Source organism: Kogia breviceps, chromosome 1 (assembly GCF_026419965.1).
Source record: "Kogia breviceps isolate mKogBre1 chromosome 1, mKogBre1 haplotype 1, whole genome shotgun sequence".
NCBI classification, from domain to species: Eukaryota; Metazoa; Chordata; class Mammalia; order Artiodactyla; family Physeteridae; genus Kogia; species Kogia breviceps.
The window spans coordinates 180,076,285-180,097,146 of record NC_081310.1 but is presented as its reverse complement, the minus strand read 5'-3'; the positions used below and the strand labels follow the sequence as shown (position 1 = coordinate 180,097,146).

Genomic DNA, 20,862 nt, shown 5'->3' with positions numbered 1-20,862 from the left:
GCTGGGGACCCCACTTTAAGGTTGGGAGCCAGTGAAGGTCTGTGAGGAAGGATAGATGAGAGTGCGCTCTGAACACTTGAGGGAGGAGCTTCCCAGCTAGGGGGAAGAGCCAGTGATGAGGCCCTGAGAAGAGTTCCAGGCACAAAGAGAGTATTCAGAGCACAGTGAGTGAGGGGCAGAGGAGGGCAGGAAGGAGATCACACATGGTGGCCCTAGTAAGAGGTCTGGATTTTATTCTAAGTGCAATGGGAAGCTACTGAAGGGTTTTTAACAGGGAAGTCACATAACTTGATGTTATTTCTTTAAAGGGTTACTCCCTTTAGGTGCCTAGGGCGGATAACATTTGCAGGTGGGTGGATAGGGTTGCTGAGTATTAGAAAATTACTTCAGTGGTCCAGGTAAGTCCTGTGGGCTGGGGCTGGCTGTTAGCACTACAGCTGAAGAGGACTTAAACCTCCCTTGGGTCCCCACTCCTTGTAGGTATCTCCTTACCCCTTATGAGAACCATCTGGTTCCAGCCCCCCTCTTCAGCCCCATTTCCCTGTATTTCTCTGTACATGCTCTTTTTGGAATGCTCTTCTCCATTTTTCCCTTTGATGAACTCCTACTCATTGTTTGAGACCAGGCATAAATGCCCCCTCCTCTGTGAAGCCTTTCAGGAATCCTCCAGGGAGAGTCTTGCAATTTTTCTGTGCTTTGTTTATATCTCTATGATAACATCTATCACACTGTACTGTCTTGTATGTTTACAATTCTGTCTCTTTAGAAGGTAGACCGAGAACTTCTGGAAGGCAGGGACAGGGTTTTGGTCAATGTTCAATGAGTGCATGATGCATAATCAAAAGATACAGATGATCTTGCTATGAAACAGTTCACATAGGTGAAGAGTCCACTCATGACCAGCCCCTATTATATTCAAAATCACCTACTAATGTGTACGTTCCTGATCATAAGAACAGATATGAACATGGATACTAAGTCTCCTTATTTGATCCTGGAAACAGCCTTCAGAGGTGGGCACGGTGGGAAAATCATCTCTATTTTAGAGATGAGGAAATCAAGGTTTAAGGGAGTTGTGACTTGGCCAAGATCCCTGGGCTGTGATAACCAAGCCTAGAATCCAGGTTGTCTGACCCCCAAATCCTATTCTATTGTTTGACTCCTGGGCTGCCTACCTGTTCTTCTGTTGTGGCCCCTTCTGTTGTGGAGCACAGGCTCCAGACGCGCAGGCTCAGCGGCCATGGCTCACGGGCCCAGCCGCTCCGCGGCACGTGGGATCTTCCCAGACCGGGGCACGAACCCGCGTCGCCTGCATCGGCAGGCGGATTCCCAACCACTGCGCCACCAGGGAAGCCCTGCCTACCTGTTCTTGAGTCAAGAACCTGTAAAACTTCCTATCACCAGAGATCAGAGATGTGACTCGTAGGAAGGGGCAAGATGGGGAAGCAATTCTCTCTCCCCTTCCGAAACAGTGCCTGCATACCACTACCTCATTCGTTCTTAATAACGGTAGCAACCATCTGAGTGGTTATGACCATGTACTCCGCAGAAAGAAGGGCCTGAGTTTACATCCCGGCTATACCATTTACAAGTTTTGTGACCTTGAGGGATTAGTTAACTTCTCTTGGCCTCCTGTATTTTATCTGTAAAACGGGAGTGAGAAGAAGCTATTTAGTAGAGCTGCCAAGAAGATTATATGAGACAAAGACATCTTCCCTAAGGCCTGGCCATAGAAAGGTCTTAATTCTTGCTAATTACTATTACTGGCCCCAGGAACTTTCCTAAGCATTTTCAAGGATCATTTCTTTTAACACTTAACAGCAACCTACGTCCTAGGCGAAATAGGGGCTTACAGCTAGCTGTTCAGTAACCCCCAAAGAATTTATGACTTGAACCCAGAACAAATCTCACAACCAGAAAGGCTTGACAAACATGCATGGGTGAGAACGCAAAGGAGTTTGCTTACTGACTCTATACTGAACCAGATCTTTGATTCCAAAATGATAGTTGTATCATCACTTCTGAAGGTCTGATGAACGTAAGCTTCATAACCGGATTTGAGGAAGTAAGAGGGGCAGAGTCCTCCAAGGGGAGTCCAGCCTTTGAGAGACATGCCTTTGCCCCCGACTGCGAATGAGGTGAGTCTTTAATTTAGACCTCGTTTTCCTCACCCATAAAGTGGGGTTAGAAGAGTTATCAGGGTCCCTGGCGTCCCTCCCAACACTAATTTTCCAGGGCAGGAGATTCTTGGTCTGATAAAGGCCCCAAACCCTCCGGCTGAAGTTCATCCTCCGCGGAGCCGGCAATAGGGACGCGTCCCCTTTAAGGAGCCAACTCGCCGGCGGCGGCGGCCGGAAGTGTTGAAGCCGGGCCTGGCGGCGGCGGTGGCGGTACCGGCCGTGGCGGCGTCTGCGCATGCTCCGTCGCCCGCCCGCCCTGGCCGCTCGCCGCCCGCCCGCCCGACGGAGACGGTGAGGAGGGGGAGGGGTGGGCGCGCGGGCGCGGGCGCGGGCGCGGGGTGGGGTGGGGGCGGGGGGGCGGGCGCGGGGGCCGCGCGGCGGCCGGCGAGGGCGGGCGGGCGCGCAGGGGGCGGGGGGCTCCTGCCTCCGCGGGCGCCTCCCCACGCCCTGTGCGTGCCGCCGCCGCCGCCGGGGAGCGAGCGGACGTCGCGGCGCCGCGGGGGGGTGGGGGGACGCTGCCGCTGGGTCCGCCCGAGCTGCCGGGCCGCCCCCAGCGCGGCCGGCCGCGGCGCCCGGGTCCGGACCCCGGCCGAGAGCAGCCGGGGGCCGGCGAGCCTGGCATTGGGGGGCCCCGGAGCCCCGGACCGAGGGTCCCGGAAGTCCTCGGCCGAGGGACCAGGAGGGGCCGGAGCGACTCCGGACTGAGAGGCCCGGACGCCCAGGACCCTGGGGAGGGGTCCGGGGATCCAGGGGTATCCCCAAAGGCGGGATCCGGGGAGCACCAGGCCCTTCGATGAGGAGCTGGGGAGAGGCCTGGGCCAAGCTGGGGAGAGGCCTGAGTCGCGCTCAGGCTAGGGGATAGTGGTGAAAGTGGGGCGAAGGGTGAAGGAAGCCCGCTGCCCGCCCGGGAGTATCCCTCGGAGCCTTGCGGTGGGGAGCAAGAGCAGAGAGTGGGTTGCTGAAGAAAGGAGGGTCCACGCTTCACCCGGGGGCGCGTTAGAGGCCTCGGCCGTTCACTCCAGGGGGAAAGAAGCAGGTGCTTCCCCGAAGGCGTGGTGACAGGTCCGGTAGTGGGAGCAGGGGACAAGGAAGAAGAGCTCCAGGGGAAAGTGAGCAGGCCCCTACCTTCCCCTAGATGAGGGGGCGGTAGGAAGACACCTCAGTGCCTCCAGAGGAAGGAATGAGAAGGGTCCAGATCTGTGAGGGAATAACAGAGCTGAGAGTACCTCCTGATATTATAGGTGGAGAGTAGTAGGGTGATCTGGTTTGTCGGGGGGTGAGGAAACCCGTGTTTTTGAGGACCGGAGGGAAGATGATTGATGGGAAGAAGGCTAGAGTACCCTTGCTTTCTAAAATGACAGGGGAATTGGCCTGCTGTCTTCTAATTGAGGGGCAGGAGAGGTGAGGGTAGACTCTTGCTTGAAGGTCCTGGAGTGTGATCCACCCAGACTAAGGCACTGTCAAGTCTTGACCTAGGGATCAAGGGAAGGCTTGGCCGTCTAAGGATCAGGAGGAGGCCTGCATTCTCCTCTCAAGATGAGAGAAATTCCAAACACTTCCTAACAGACACAGCAGGGGCCTTAACTGCTGTCTGTTTAGGAGAACCAAGAAGTGGCATTTTCCTCCTTAACTTGGAGGATTAGGGAAAGGGAGGATCAGGTAATTCTAGTCTCACAGAGGATTCTTTTTCTCTCTTTGGGGGACTTCTTCATTAAATGGACTGACTCTAATTTGTCAGCCTTTTATCAATTACGTATATTTAAATTAGTCTACTGGCTTGATGACTTGTCATTAGTTGTTAGTCAACCACTTATTCATATTTACTTCAACAAACATATTGAATAGCCAACTTGTACTCAACTTCATTGGGTTAGTTTGGGCTGTATTTTGGTCTTGTCCTAAGCAGAAGTCTCCTCAACTACAGTACGGTGACCCTTCAAAAAACCCTTTTACTGGTCAAGCAGATTTGGAAAAGAATACAATAAAATTCCTTGTAAGGAAAACTGAAATGATTGAAATTTAAAACTTAATTTAAAAAAAGATAATAGATTTGACACACTTGAAGAGAAAAATCATGAAAGGGAAGATAGACGTGAAAAAAACAAAACATTCACACACCCACGAAAAACCCTTTTATGCTGTTGCTTCCCCAAACACCTACGTAGGGGTCACCTATATGTGACTTATCCCAAACTTCATTTGCCCTGGCTCTTTTCCGCACAGTGGTCCTATGTAGTGATCTTATTGGCTTCATTACATCTGGTAGCACCCTGGATCACCTACTAAATACGTGAGGAGGAATAAAGGAAAAAAAAAATCCAGGAGTTTTGGCCTCATGTAATAAAGTTTTAACTTGGAAATTTATTTATTTATTTTTTTGCGGTACACGGGCCTCTCACTGCTGTGGCCTCTCCCGTTGCGGAGCACAGGCCCCGGACGCGCAGGCTCAGCAGCCATGGCTCACGGGCCCAGCCGCTCCGCGGCATGTGGGATCTTCCCAGACCGGGGCACGAATCCGTGTCCCCTGCATCGGCAGGCGGACTCTCAACCACTGCGCCACCAGGGAAGCCCTAACTTGGAAATTTCTTAAGAATAGATCACACAGTCTACAAAAATTACAATGAAGTATGGAATAAATACATTTTGGAGTTAGAAAATTACAGGATATCTAGTATTTCTGTTAGTCCATTTCAGCTACCAACTCTGATGTTCGTATGATCATGTGACACTTGTGCTTACATCTTGCCATGTTTTAAACAATTTTCAGGACACAAAGTGAATATAATCCAGAGTAAGTCAGATTATCATTTGTTTAGTTTTTTTTTTTTTTTTTTGGTTTTTTTTTGTTTGTTTGTTTGTTTTGCGGTACACAGGCCTCTCACTGTTGTGGCCTCTCCCGTTGCGGAGCACAGGCTCCGGACGCGCAGGCTCAGCGGCCATGGCTCACGGGCCCAGCCGCTCCGCGGCATGTGGGATCTTCCTGGACCGGGGCACGAACCCGTGTTCCCTGCATGGGCAGGCAGACTCTCAACCACAGTGCCACCAGGGAAGCCCCTGTTTAGTCTTTTGATAGTTTATGTGAGTAGACGTGCTTACTTTCAAGGTGTCTTATTTGTCTTTGAAAATAGCTACAAATAATTCTTCCTTTTCACATAAGTTTGACATATTTCCTTCATGTGTGCTCCTAGAATTACAGAGTGTTGTGCGATTCCACAATGAATACTCTAAGGCCCCGTCCATGAAATACCCAAAGGAACAACTCACTCATCTTGCCTTAGGAGTTTTGGTTGATATAAACAAGAGCTACTTTTCAGTTTACACTCAGCTCGAAGAGATGACCTTGCAATTAGCCAGTGTAGTCTGTAGAGCTGGTTCGGGTTACTTGCTAGGAATATAGTATTTAGGATAATAAGAGATATTCAACCCAAATTTGCTTCTCTAAAGAATGTAAGAATTGCCATGTTGGATCAGACCTGTGTCTCTGACTGACACTGAGAGATATATCATGGATGATTATAATTATCTTCTCTGATAAACTCTCAGAAGGTTAGAGAAGCAGCCAGAACCTTCCTCTTGAGTTCCGAGGTGTGTGTGGGGGGGTAAGGAGTAAACTATGAGTTCTTATTGAAGAAAGTATTAATCAAGAAGTTAGTCTACCACTTATTCAGAGTATTGTAGAGAGGACTCAACCTTAGGGTAGAAGGTTGAACTAGAAGCATCTTAATTCTGCTTCTCGAACCCATTAATTTACCTATGCTATTAATTTTTTAACATTTAAACCATTTTTTAAAAATAATAAATTCCCTACGATTGTTACAAGCTAAAGTATTACATCTTTTAAATTCATTAAAAATGTAACAGAATAGTGCTTGACAACAAACAAGTGTCCGACAGATGTTAGGTGTGATTATTTTAATTCACCCTACATTTTTATGGTTCAAATTTTGACGATATCTATTGGTTCAATTATTCTAGGATTTGATGGCATTTTCTACTTCATCATATCCCTTTTGGCTTTTTCTAGACTCAAGGGTCCTAATCATTTAGGTTCTATTGCTGGCAGCCAGCCACACCAGTACACTGATTCTCTAATCCCCACCCCCACCAGTTTTTTGTGTGTGTATGTGTGTGGTATGCGGGCCTCTCACTGTTGTGGCCTCTCCCGTTGCGGAGCACAGGCTCCGGACGCGCAGGCTCAGCGGCCATGGCTCACGGGCCCAGCCGCTCCGTGGCATGTGGGATCTTCCCGGACCGGGGCACGAAGCCGTGTCCCCTGCATCGGCAGGCGGACTCTCAACCACTGCGCCACCAGGGAAGCCCCACCCCCGCCAGTTTTAAACCTTCAATTTACGTAAGTTTAGATTGTATATTGTAGTATCTTGCAATTACTTTTTTCCTGTACTATGTGACAGTGTCACACATCTCTTTCCCTTCTGTAGCTCCTTAAGAGCAGATAACATCCCTTTTCATATCCAGGGAGCCTAAGTCTGTGTCCAATGTGGAGTAGGGACTCAGTACATATTGAACTGGCCATAATGATGGGCAATAAGCAAGGCAGCTTAGCCTGAGCTGTCTAAGCAAATTTATATCCCCTCAGTTAAAGACGAGAAAATTCTAGAAGTCTTTTAGGGTAAAGTGAGTTACTCATTGCACAAAAATTTATTACATACATGCTATGTGCCAGATTTTCTTAGGAAGTTTTAGGTAGGCAGTTTTGTAAATAGAAGTCTGATATTTGAAAACTATTTATTACACTCGAGAGTCCTGGGCACTGAGCTAGCACAGGGGAGCCTGTTGAAAAAGAAAAGCTATCCTTTCTCTGCCAGAATGTAGTCTGATGGGGAGAGGCTGACAAAGGGGGTTGATGGTTGTGACACGGGTGCTGCAGGCGCTGAGGAAGCAAGAAGACCCTCTCAAATCTAGTCAGGGATGTCACAGATGGCCTCTCTGAGGAAGCGATGTTTTAAATAAGTCATAAAAGTTTAGCAGTGACTTGCCAAAGAGGAAAGAGAAGAGAATTCCTGGTAGAGCAAACAAGTGTGAAGGCTCAGGTGAGGAAATATGGCGTAGTTGAGAAATTGGAAAAAACGCAATGGCAGGAGCCCACAATGTGAGAGGAAGAGCTGTGAGAAATGAGGCTAGCAGGGTGGGCAAGGGACAGATTTGGTGGGTTTTGTAAGCCTTGTTAGGGTCTTTGCACCTTAATAGCAGCAAAGGGAATGCACTGAAGGATTTTTAAGTGGGGGAAAATGGCCTTTAGTAAGATGACTTTGTCTGCCCTGTAGATAATGAATTGGAGATCAAGATCAGAGATTAGGGTACTGATGAGAAGCAGCTGGAAAAATCCAGGTAACAGTGTGGTGGCTCAGAATATGATGATGGCAGCACAGATGGAGAGTGGGGGTTGGTTAAAAGAGATATATAGGTGATAGAATGGATAGGATTTGGTGGTTGGTTGGATTTAGAAAGAGAAGAAAGAGGAGTCAAAAATAGCTCCTTAGTTTCTGGCTTGAGAAAATGGGTGGAGGGTAGCACCATTTATTGAGACAGGAAACATAGGAGCAGGTTTGAGAGGGAACAGGCTTTCAGTTTAAGGTGCCTACAAGATATTTTAAGAGGCTTTTAGATATAGGAGGTGTTGAATCCAGGAAAAAAGTTTGAATGTGAGAATCATAAAGGGCAGAAGTCTAACTCATATATGAGGAATTTTAACTAGGTCAAACACAAACAAAAATTGATTGAACCAATGTATGTCAGTGCCTATGATGAGCAAGGCTGTGGGAGACAAGAATTTTATTTTTATTTATTTTTTATTTTTAATTAAAAAAATTTTTTTGGCTGTGCCACGGCATGAAAGAAGCAAGATTTTTAGATAAGCAGCACCTGTCCTCACAGAGAGTATAGTGTAGTCATGGAGGTAGATGTCTACTCAGTTAACTGCAATGCAAGGCACAGTGTGATAAACACTAGAGGAGAGCTGCAAGCAAGTATTGGGGGACCTCAGAAAAGAAAATGGTTTGGCAGTGGCTTTGTGGAGGAGTGAGCTTTGAGCTGGACCTTGAAGGGAGAAGGAGATGAGGGAGAAAGGAGTTTTGGGCTTACGGAATAACAAAGGTAGAGAAACCTGAAAGTACATATTATACGTTCAGAAATCTGTGGGAGGTTGGTGTGGCTGGATCTTAAGATTCTTGGGATACTGTAGTTGCAGATGAAACTGGGAAAACTTGGGGGCCAAATGAGGGAGATTTTGAGTGCCATGTTAAATGTGTGTATTACAGGCAAACAATTGCTGTGGCAGAGCTGAAATGTGGATTCGGTCATCTGAGTACTAGTTACATATTCACACTTGCATCCATTGTCTGTCTAAGCACAGTTCAGCACAGTCCTAATCATCTTCAAGTACTCACATGTCTAAGTAAATAGAGTGTTCTTATCCATATTCTCTTATGTGACTCTCTTTTCAGCTGTGAAGACTAACAGCTGCAGAATAACTTGGGGCCCTCTGAGTTTTCATTAGATTGAGTTACTTTAGAGTCAAGGAGTTTGTGGTACTGGACATTGGTTTCCCCAACAGCTCTGCAGGGGATATGTCAGGCAAGACACTATCTCCATTCAATATGAGGCAAAGAGGTATTAAGACATTCCTGGAGGTCATACAATTGGATTCAGCATTTATTAAAAAACCACACGATGTGAACCATCTTTCTTTTTCCCATACAACTTAGTTTAGTTAGCAAATACTTATTAGTATCTGCTTATTAGTATCTACTCACAAAGGACAGAGCACTTGATGAGGGATAATGGCTGGTTGCAAAGAAAACAGATGATTCTTACTTCCTAGGAGCTTAGTTTGGGATGGAATTAGTGGTGTGCTGTAAACCAGCTCTCTAGAAGAAAAAATACCCTGATTTATAATGTTTGTCAATTTCTGTGGTGTATATTCTCCCAGAAACTGATTTCAACCTACCAACTTGATGTCACTAAACTTGGAGTTGGGAAGAGATGTGCACAGTTGGTTCTCAGGAGCTGGTAGAGCTGGCTCCAGCACACCACGGGGTGAATCACACATACTAAGAAAACCTACAATAACAAGTGAGTACTAAGGCATTTCTGGAAAGATCAGAGCCTATGTCAGCCCCTTCTCACAGTTCCCATCTTTTTCAGAGGACCATGATCTGCAGGGTGCCCTGGGAATTAATAGTTATTATCTTGGTGTTCCTTTCCTATGGTTGCCATCTTTTCAAACCAGATAAAGTTACTGGTGCTTCTTGTTTCTGACAGCAGCTCCAGCTATCTGACTTCATGTGAAAGATGGCTAATGCGGAAGTGAGTGTCCCAGTGGGGGATGTGGTTGTGGTACCCACTGAAGGAAATGAAGGGGAGAACGCTGAAGATACCAAAACCCAAGTGATCTTGCAGTTACAGCCTGTGCAACAAGGGTAAGTGACTAGAGATTTGAATATTTTGAAAAATTTGGGAGGTTCAAAGAGTGAGGAAATTATAACTTTAAGGTGATTTAGCACAACGGAACATTCAACATCAAACTCTCAGAGCTAAGTTTTCATCTCTATAATGTATTGTGTGCTATATTTGTCATTCAGTACTTATTACAACAGTTTGCTGTTTCCTTGTCTCTCTCCGTCTTCTTTACTGTGAGTTCCTTGGGGGTAAGTTACATGATTCCCTCATCTTACTTATCCACACTGTTTAGCACAAGGCCTTGGTACATGTTTACCAAAAGACAGTGTAGTTAGAGTCAGAGGAGAATAGGCAACTGTAAAAGTATTCCTACCAGAAGTTCTCTGGACCCTCGTGGATGGGCAAATTACTAAGCTTAGTCTAGCAAACAAATATTTATCAACCACCTACCATTACACAGCGTATTTCAAAGGTGTTGAAAGAAATATAGCACATGGTTCCAACCATCATGAAGCTTGTAGTCTAGTTGTGCAAGGCAAAAATACATGTTTGTAAATAAAGAGATCACTTACATGGCAAAACCTAAGAAGTGCAGAGTGGCATGGTTAGGATGTGCTTTTGAATTCAGAGGATCACTATGAATTTGAAAAAAGATATAAGATTTTTTGGTGGTCTTGAAAGTTAAATGGGAACTAGATCTGCAGAGAGAAGTGGGGGGTAATTATTTAAAATAATTTTTTTTTATTTTTAAAGTTTTTTTGGTTTTGTTTTATCAACTATAGTTTTTGTTTGTTTGTTTGTTTGTTTTGGCTTTGCCACATGGCATGTGGGATCTTAGTTCCCTGACTAGGGGTGGAACCCATGCCCCCTGCATTAGAAGCATGGAGTCTTAACCACTAGACTGCCAGGGAAGTCCCAGAGGGGTAGTTATTTTATTTTGGGGAATGTATAAAAGATTCTTCAAGGATCAGAAGTGTTCTTAGGCAAACATATACAGTTGGCCCTCTGTATCTGTAGGTTCCGCATCCACAGATTCAACCAACCTTGGATAAAAAATATTAAAAACAGAAAATAATCCAGAAAGTTTGAAAAAGCAAAATTGAATTTGCCACATGAAAGCAACTATTTACATAACATTTACATTGTATTAGATATTATAAGTAATCTAGAGATGATTTAAAGTATATGGGAGGGGGCTTCCCTGGTGGCGCAGTGGTTGAGAGTCTGCCTGCCAATGCAGGGGACATGGGTTCGTGCCCCGGTCCGGGAAGATTCCCACATGCTGCGGAGCGGCTGGGCCCGTGAGCCATGGCCACTGAGCCTGCGCGTCCGGAGCCTGTGCTCCGCAACGAGAGAGGCCACAACAGTGAGAGGCCCGTGTACTGCAAAAAGAAATAGAAAATAAAAAAATAAAGTATATGGGAGGGACTTCCCCGGTGGCTCAGTGGTTAAGAATCTACGTGTCAATGCAGGGGACACAGGTTCACTCCCTGGTCTGGGAAGATCCCACATGCTGTGGAGCAACTAAGCCCATACGCCATAGCTACTGAGCCTGCATTCTAGAGGCTGCGAGCCATAACTACTGAGCCCGCACACCACAACTACTGAAGCCCGTGTGCCCTAGAGCCTGCGTGCTGCAACTACTTAGCCTGTGCTCTAGAGCTCGCGAGCCACAACTACTGAGACTATGCACCACAACTACTGAAGCCCGCTTGCTCTAGGGCCCGCGTGCCACAGCTACCTAGCCTGTGTGTTGCAAATACTGAAGCCCATGTGCCTAGAGCCCGTGCTCTGCAACAAGAGAAGCAACTGCAATGAGAAGCCTGTGCACCGCAATGAAGAGTAGCCCCTGCTCGCCACAACTAGAGAAAACCCGTGCACAGCAATGAAGACCTAACACAGCCAAAAATAAAAAATTTTTAAATAAAAAATAAAAAAAATAAAGTATATGGGGGCATGTGCATAGGTTATATACAAATATTCAGTACTATGCTATTTTATAAGGGACTTGAACATCTGTGGATTTTGGTATTTGCAGGGGTGTCCTAGAAGCAATCCCCCACTGATACCAAGGGACGGCTGTAATCCAACTCCAGTCTACTAAGTAATGTACCTTGCCTTAAAAAACAGTTAACCTATCTTGATAATTTAAAAAGCTTTTTAGTATAGGAAATTTCAAATATACCCCAAATAAAGAAAATATAATGAACCCCCATGTAAGCATCCATCACCCAGCTTCAACAGTTATCAACACATGGCCAGTCCTTTTTTTTGTTTTTACATGGCCAGTCTTGTTTCATCTCTATCCACCCACTCCTGAATATTTTTGAAGCAAATCCCAGACATTAGTACGTATCTGTAAAAGATAAGGACTTTTTCTTTTTAGTTTTAAAAATATAAACATAGTTTGCTGACATTTCTGAATATTGTTGAGCATAAAGGAAATATTCTAAGGTCTATAAGGGAAAGTTGATATAAATAATGCCTAACATATAGCCTGTAGATTGGTTTAAATTTTTATTGGCACCAACAGATTATGCATGCTTATTCAAACTCATTTGTTTGGGAATTTTGTTTGATACATATACACATACTTGTAGTTGTTACCTTTTGAGGTAGGGTAACATCAGGAAGAATTAAAGGCAGGTTCTTTAGTTCCCTGCAGCTTTATTTTCTTTCTTTTTTTTTTTTTTTTTTTTTTTTTTAGAATTTATTTTCTTATGGAGTCATCATTTCTTCTGTCTTTCGTAATGTACTCCAATTGTCATTTGTCCTATCCCCAGTAGAGACAGAAAACACTTCTCTGCTACTTAGAGACTTAATTCTTTTGAAGATTTGGTTCCACTTATTTTTCTGTTTGTCTTTTTTATTTTCCAAATGATATTGCCTTTTCTGGAAACCTCTCATTGCTTGCTTAGGTAGAGGGATCTTTGTACAACATATATTGACTCCCCCCTCCACTGTTTACACTGAATTTTAGTGCATGAGCTAGTGAATAAGCATTTTGAGGTATTGCATTTTTTTGAGGTATGTATTTTGAGATGCCTGTCAGTTATATTATTTTATTATTTGAATATTTTATTGCATTTTAGCCTCATTTTATAAAAATGAGCAGGGTACAAAAACAGTGATTCTAGTGACAAGAAATACTGGTCTCATAATTTTAATACACTTGAGACAAAGATAGAAATCATCAGGTGTCAGTCTTCAGCCTCATCACACTTAACCTGCTTGGCTACAGTTCAAGTATGAAGGAGAGAAACAATCAAAGAGTGTATATGAATTGCTAGGAATAAATTGGTAAAGATTATATTTAAAAGGCAAGAAATAATTAGGGATTTTATATAAGTATTTCTAGATTTCAATATATAATTCCTCTTACCCATCTTTTTAGCTTTTACATATATGACATTTAATACTTTCTCAAATATTCATCATATACACATTTTCAGGAATACATTGTGAAGCAAAAGTAGAGTGTCTGGTAACAGTCTCTTAATATGAATACATAGAACCTGACGCATCGTGTAAGATGATACTTTCATAATAATACTAGATTGGTTTTTTTCTTTTTATAAATTTATTTATTTTTGGCTGTGTTGGGTCTTCATTACTGCACGCGGGCTTTCTCTAGTTGCGGTGAGCTGGGACTACTCTGTTTTGGTGCACAGGCTTCTCATTGCAGTGGATTCTCTTGTTGTGGAGCACGGGCTCTAGGCGCGTGGGCTTCAGTAGTTGTGGCATGCAGGCTCAGTAGTTGCACGGGCTTAGTTGCTTCGTGGCATGTAGGATCTTCCCGGACCAGGGATTGAACCCGTGTCCCCTGTATTGGCAGGCAGATTCTTAACCATTGTGCCACCAGGGAGGTCCCTAGATTGGTTTTAAAATATGTCCACATTCAACTTTTTAAAAGAACATAGATACTGAGGTACTCAGATACTAAGAAGCCTTTTTTTTTTTTTTTTTTTTTTTTTGCGGTACACGGGTCTCTCACTGTTGTGGCCTCTCCAGTTGCGGAGCACAGGCTCCGGACGCGCAGGCTCAGCGGCCATAGCTCACGGGCCCAGCCGCTCTGCGGCATGTGGGATCTTCCCGGACCAGGGCACGAACCCGTGTCCCCTGCATCGGCAGGCAGACTCTCTACCACTGCACCACCAGGGAAGCCCTAAGAAGACTTAATTCTGGGAGTTTTTCAACAAAGAAGGCTTGTTCAGCCTATGCTTTCTCTTTAAAAAAAAAAAAGATGGTTATTAACTTTTTCAAATAAAACCTTTAAAACATACTTAAAAATTCCTCAGGAGGAGTGAAGGTACTACGATTCCATCACCATTCTTGGCTTTCTAATTCATTTTGGATTCATAATAGAGTTTTTATCAATGAGATCAGGGACTGGTGATTTTAGTATTACATAAATTTACTCAGTGTGCTGAGTGGAATAGTTCAATTTGAGGAGTAGTGACCTTACTTTCCTTATCATGCTCATATCCCTCCCAAGTAGTAAGTTTAAGGCCTTAGGAAGCTGTATAAACTCTTTCAGATCAGTAGGTTACCCCTTAGTTTATGTAATAATCCCACGTTCAATTAATCAGAATATCTTTCCTTATCATTCAAGATAAAAAGAACTTTGTGGATTTTCAGTTTTCAGTGAATTAGAATACAATGATGTAGACTTAACTTTAAAACTCTAGTAAACATAGTTTTACCTCACTTCGATGATTCATAAGGCATGTCGGTATCTCATAACGCCTTAACATTTTAAACATATTTTATGATTTTTTACCATAATCGTAGTAAGTATAGAGAATTAGGCTAAATCCATCACTATCCTGAGTTGCTTTAGAAAGATTTTCCCTGATAAAAATCTTGTTTGCCGGGGCTTCCCTGGTGGCGCAGTGGTTAAGAATCCGCCTGCCATTGCAGGGGACACGGGTTCGATCCCTGGTCCGGGAAGATCCCACATGCCGCGGAGCAACTAAGCCCGTGCGCCACAACTACTGAGCCGGCGCCCTAGAGCCCGCGAGCCACAACTACTGAGCCTGCACACCTACAGCCTGTGCTCCGCAACAAGGGAAGCCACCGCAATGAGAAGCCCGCGCACCACAATGAAGAGTAGCCCCCGCTCGCTGCAACTAGAGAAAGCCCGCATGCAGCAACAAAGACCCAACACAGCCAAACATAAATAAATAAAATAAATTAAAAAAAAAAAATCTTGTTTGCCCATAAAAATATAGACTATTCCCTGACTTCCCACCCCAAGTGCAATTTTCCGGTTGTTGAAATTATGTATAGACAAGAATTTATTCTTTTAAAGAATTTTGCACATATTGGTCAAGTTAGAATGAGCTTACCAAATTTACTTGAAGCAGTGGGTTTTTTTTTGGCCACGCTGCAGCTTACCAGATCTTAGTTCCCTGACTAGGGATCGAACCTGGGCCCCTGGCAGTGAGAGCGCCATGTCCTAACCACTGGACTACCACGGAATTCCAGAAGCAGCAGTTTCTCATGTGTATCACATTCCTCGTTCATTTACCGGTCATTTATTGTGTGCTGTGCCATGTTCCAGTTAGCACACGACATGCCAGGTATACAAAATGAATAAAATGTAATCTCTGCTCTCAGGGACATTTTTTTTTTTTTTTTTTTGCACGTGGCCTGCAGGATCTCAGCTCCCTGACCAGGGGATTGAACCCAGGCCATGGTAGTGAAAGCCAGGAATCCTAACCACTAGGCCACCAGGGAACTCCCTCTCAGGGACCTTTTAGACTATGCCCAAGGAGAGAGAGAGACAGGTAAACAAGTATATAGTATGAAGTGTTATAGTTGTTGTGACAAAAGCTTAAAGTACGGTTGTATCACAAAGGAGGAAGTGGGTGATTATACTGGAGGATTGAGATGGAAGGAAAAGCATCATACAGGCTACTCATTAAAAAGCAAAAGATGGGGAAGGATGTTCTGGGAAGAGGGAGAAGAGCAAAAATAGACGGTGTAAAAGAAGATGGCAATTTTGGGAACTACAAATAGTTTGGTATGATTGGGGCTTTGATTGTCTGGTGGGATTTGGTGAGAGATGAAACCAGGGGCCAGATCTTGGAGGGACTTAAATATCATATTAAGGATTTGGGTCTTTATTTTAGCAGCAAGGAGAGGATTCTTGAAGGGTTTTGAGGAGGGTGTTACATGCTCACTCTGGAAGGAATATAGAAGATCAGGTAGATGCAAGGAGACCAGTTCAGACTAGAGATGATGCAGCCTGAATTAAGGCGGTAGTGGTGGAAATAGACAGGGAGGATGGCTGGTGTTAAGGAGATGCATCTGGCAGGACTTGGTGACTGACTATGTGGGAGTTGAGGAGGAGGAAAAGGGAGAAATTCAGTGTAATTCCCAGGCTTCTGTTTTAGGCTACTGTGTGCTGGGTGGTGCCATTACAAGGATGGGGAATATAGGAAGAAGAGTAGTTTGGGAGGTGGGAGAGGAAAGAGAACTTGGTTATTTTAGACATAATGAATTCAATAAAGTCCTATGGGATATCCACATGTATTTATTTAGCAGTTAATTGTGTCCTGGTGTGGAATTCAGAAGGGAGGTCTGTGCTAGAGGTGTCACCATGCCGGTGATGCTAATCACTGATGCAAAGGAGATTATTCAGGCAGTGCTTTAGGGTAACAAGTGCAATAATTAACACATTAGGTTTATTACGGAAATTGAACAAAGGATGTCAGTGTATCATGTTAGGTATTCTGAGCCCATTTCTTAGGAGGTAGAAACATTTTGGAGAGAGATTTTCCTTCAATGGTACATCTAGTTACTGCTAGTTACTTTGGATATAATGGCTCTCTTACTTTTTTTTTTTTTAACTAGGTTCTGCTCATGTCTATAGTTTGATTATGGTGACTTAAAAAATGCTAAAGTGTAAAAATGACTAAAGTTCCTAGATTCCAACAAGGGACATCAACTTCTGTGGTCAGCAGGTTCTTCCTGGTTTGAACTAACAGTATTACTTTTTAGTCTTATTTGGATAAATCTATAATATGACTTAATCTTGTACTTGAAGCAGCACTTTACGTCATGAGCTTTTAAAGTTAGGAAGGGAAAAGTCTGGTGTAAAAGAGTAGCAAGTGGCGGTGTAAATACAGTAGCAAGAGGAACTTTCCTTTGGGGTGAGGAAAGTTGTTGATTCATTTCCATGGTAGTAGCTGCTCAGCAGTCCCAGGCAGCTTAGAATTTAAATACATTGGGGCACTAGTCAAAGCACTAACATCGAGTTGTAAAGTATATTATTTTATTCCTTTTGAGATATTTTAAAACAAATTTCTTAACCCCATGCTGTGAATATTAATTTTTTCATGATTTATGTAGTTTGTTTATCGATGGACACTTTTACAACAGGATTTATGAAGCCGGATCCGAGAACAACACGGCAGTTGTGGCAGTAGAAACTCACACTATACACAAAATTGAAGAAGGGATTGGTAAGTCTTTTTGTTGTTCTAGTACTTTTTTTTTTTGTCCGTACCTCGAGATATGCAGAACCCGTGCCCCCTGCAGTGGAAGCAGGGAGTCTTAACCACTGGACCACCAGGGAAACGTTGTTCTAGTACTTTTGACCTTAGCTTCCTTGGTTGAGATTTCTTGCCTTTTGTGCCTTATTTTTCCCCCCTACCCAGTGTGCCGTATCAGTGCTGTAGCCATCAATTTGATGATGGCACATCTAGAGACACTGCTGCCTAAGATGCTAGAGCTGTCTATTGATGTTTAACGTGAATTTGCTAGGGTTGCTGAAAAGATTTTTCATCAATAGAAATCCCTCAAAGAAATTGGAGCCTCAAGGTTGATCTCTGTCATTAGGGAAGTTGCTGATGAGGTGTTGATTGGAAGGCAGTCAGTGGAAAGAAACTGAAGTTAGACAAACCTGAGTTTGAATCCCACGTTCTCACTTCTTAGCTGTGTGTGCTTGAGAAAGTCCCTTCACCTTTCTGAGTCCTACACAGGGACATAGGAAACAATCACTGCCTCACAGGATTGTTTTAAGAACTAAAAAAGATTAAGCCTATAAAAGCACACAGTACAGCGTCTGGCACATAGTGGGAGCTTGGTAAGAGAGCTGTTACGCTAAACTTCTTCCAGAAGATTCCTAAACAGTACCAACCAGTGTGAACTGTTAGCCCCTCAGAGGAACCAGGAGACTAGAGATTCTGAATTAAGCTTTGGGGAAGAGTGATTGATAAATAAATGATATTTTTTCCATTTTCAAGATGCCAGCACTATAGAAGCAAATGAGGATATGGAAATTGCTTACCCTATAACTTGTGGGGAGAGCAAAGCCATTCTCCTTTGGAAGAAGTTTGTATGCCCAGGAATAAATGTAAAGTGTGTCAAGGTAATTGTCTTTTCTCCTTGCTGGGGCCTATTTTGGGTCTCCTTGTTTTCAAAGAGTATGGTTTTAGTGCCTCTTCTCTCTCTTCCACCGTGTCAATGTTTTTAATTTTGTGGTGTCCCTTTGTGTCACAGTAAAAAGAAAAAAAATATAGGGACTTTGGAGTGAAATTGGCCTGGATTCAAGTCCCACCAGAATATAAGTCCTTTGAGAGCTGAGAATTTGTCTATCTTGTTCACCATTGTATCCCCAGCACCTAGAATAGGGCTTGGCATATTTATCAGTAAATATTTGTTGAATGAATGGAGTCCCATGTCTATCACTGACTAGCTAGGTGACCTTGATCAAGTTATTTAATATTTCAGAGCCTCATATGTTAAAATACAAATAATTATACGCACACAGTAAGGTTGCTAGAAGATGAAATGAGGTCATATATGTAAAGTGCCTTACACTGGTGTGTAATTTGGTAGAGTTTATTAAAAATTATTACTGATAAAAATAAGTAATCTTCATGAGAGCACAATGTGGAAATAATTGCTTATTCTGTCTCTACAAGTAGCCACAGCTGACGCATAGATAGTAGTCACCATCAGTGGCATCATCCTAGAATCATTAAGAATTACAGAGCTTCGAGGCTTTGTAGTGCTGTTGGTTTCTACCATCCTTATTCTTTCTACCAGATCCTGAATCTTGTCATTAGAACTGGATAGATTACTTCAGTTTCAATAGCCTTTGCAACATTGGACCCATCTGCTTGATTCAGGGCATAAATGGATTTTAGATCCTAATCAGTATATTAATCTCTGACCCTCCTCGTGTCTTCTGTAGCTTCGTACCAGGACAGCGCACTGTGTCCAGAGAAGGATCATCTTCTCTAGCACAATAGGGTGGGAGGATGGAGAATACAAGGCTATGACTAAAGATGTCATTTGGGTATTTTTTGTACATAACAAATATAGTTATGTCTTTCTTTCCCTCTTGGCCTGCCTAAATTAACATTGGATTATTTTGGACTTTACTTTTTATATTAGTTCAATGATCAGTTGATCAGCCCCAAGCATTTTGTTCATCTGGCTGGCAAGTCCACCCTGAAGGATTGGAAGAGAGCTATTCGTCTGGGTGGAATCATGCTCAGGTGAGCTCTAATAGCAAGCTCATACCTTTCAACTGACTGTGGGGCACTTAATCATGGTGGAATCCAGAGAATCCAGTCTTCTTAATTTGAATTTTTATTCTGTCTGAAGGATTGGCTTAAACAATCCATGTATTATTTGACCTTCATCAACTTGTTCTTAAAAATCCCTGTGAGAGAAGAAAAATTGAATTAAATTGACTTTTCCCAGCATCTAGGACAAATTCTTCTGATGTCAGAATGTTGGGCAGGATCTTCTCTGGGCAGAGAAGCTCAGGAGTAGATGACAGTCCAGCCTGAGATCCCTCAGCATAGGCAGAGCTAAGCCTGGTGCTAAGAAAGCTTGACAACAACGGAGATGTGGGCTGATGGACAAATCCTGGGATAATCTGGTAGAGTAGAAGGGTGGTGTTTGTAAGTAACAATTATGCACAGCGAATGCAATCCTTGCCATCCTTGTACCATAGAAATAAACTTTGTTTTTTAAAAAATATTTATTTATTTAGGCTGTGCCCCATCTTAGTTGCAGCATGCAGACTCTTAGTTGCGGCATGCATATGGGCTCTAGTTCCCCAACCAGGGATCGAACCTGGGCCCCCTGCATTGGCAGCGTGGAGTCTTACCCACTGCACCACCAGGGAAGTCCCAGAAATAAACTTTAGAATGTATAGTATCCCCACTCCCATCTCTTTATGCAGCAAATTTATCATTGTAATCCACCCCACTCCTCAGTGAAATTAACATTAGTTGGTGTTTCTTGAGCACTCAGCTATTGATAAAAAATTTTTAAATGTGGTTAAGAATTAAAAGTTCCCCACAGAACATGTATCATGAGCCTTATAAACCTCTTACCTTGGGCTTCCCTGGTGGCACAGTGGTTGAGAGTCCGCCTTCCGATGTAGGGCACACGGGTTCGTGCCCCGGTCCGGGAAGATCCCACATGCCACGGAGCAGCTAGGCCCATGAGCCATGGCTGCTGAGCCTGCGCGTCCGGAGCCTGTGCTCCACAATGGGAGAGGCCTGCGTACCGAAAAAAAAAACAAAAACCAAACTCTTACCATTTGTCTTTAATTTTTTTAAGGAATCTGTCTTAAGAGAAATCTATAGTGCCTGTAGAGATTCAAGTATAAAAGTGTTCATTGCAACATAATTTGTGATGGTGAAAATTACAGTCTGCTTTAATATATAATCAAGGTATATCTAAAGTAAATTATGGCTCATCTAAATATATATGACTTTGTACTGTGGGGTATTATGAGGTCATTAAAATATTTCTAAAGAGTTTTTACATGGAAAATGCTTATGATGTAATGTAAGGAAGAAAACAAAATGTAATATCAATTAATTTAGTTGTTTTAAAAAACACATATGTAAGTAAATTTAGTAGAAGAAAATATGCTGAAATGTTGATATTATCTCTGTGTTGGATATTTTTTTAAAGAGCAGTTGTTTTCTTTATAGGTTTCTGTATTTTCCACAGAAAATGTTTTTTTCTTTACATATGATTTTTATAGTCAGAGGCATAATTAAAAAAAATTCATTCCAGATGATTTGTGTGCATTAATCAGTAGTTGAATGAAATTGGGGCCGAATACCTTTAACTTTCTTTTTTGTTGTTGTTCTTGGCTTGTTTTATTTGCCCAGAAAAACAAGTGTATGCCAACTTTCCCCAAATGTAAAAGACTCAGAGTGTCTAAAAAATCTTTAGCGAAAGCCAAGTAACATTGTAACATAGAGTTTACTGTAATTAAAAT

At 43.3% G+C, this 20,862-nt stretch overlaps 1 protein-coding gene across 10 annotated transcripts in view; it reads left to right on the top strand.

Annotated features, from left to right (window-relative positions):
* The first annotated feature begins 2,362 nt into the window (after nt 1-2,362).
* The window catches only part of GMEB1 (glucocorticoid modulatory element binding protein 1), a 31,945-nt gene continuing 13,445 nt past the window's right edge, over nt 2,363-20,862 (top strand). For 2 of the 10 annotated variants that reach the window (XM_067013580.1, XM_059036265.2), the window contains exons 1-6: nt 5,578-6,531; nt 9,130-9,272; nt 9,462-9,619; nt 16,956-17,068; nt 17,852-17,976; nt 19,008-19,111. In XM_067013580.1, the coding sequence (XP_066869681.1) occupies nt 9,492-9,619; nt 16,956-17,068; nt 17,852-17,976; nt 19,008-19,111 (470 nt within the window). In that variant the 5' untranslated portion in view covers nt 5,578-6,531; nt 9,130-9,272; nt 9,462-9,491. Of the gene's footprint in view, nt 2,472-5,577; nt 6,532-9,129; nt 9,273-9,461; nt 9,620-16,955; nt 17,069-17,851; nt 17,977-19,007; nt 19,112-20,862 lie in introns of those variants that run through there. The other 8 variants (XM_067013586.1, XM_059036303.2, XM_067013562.1 and 5 more) reach the window with 7 other exon arrangements.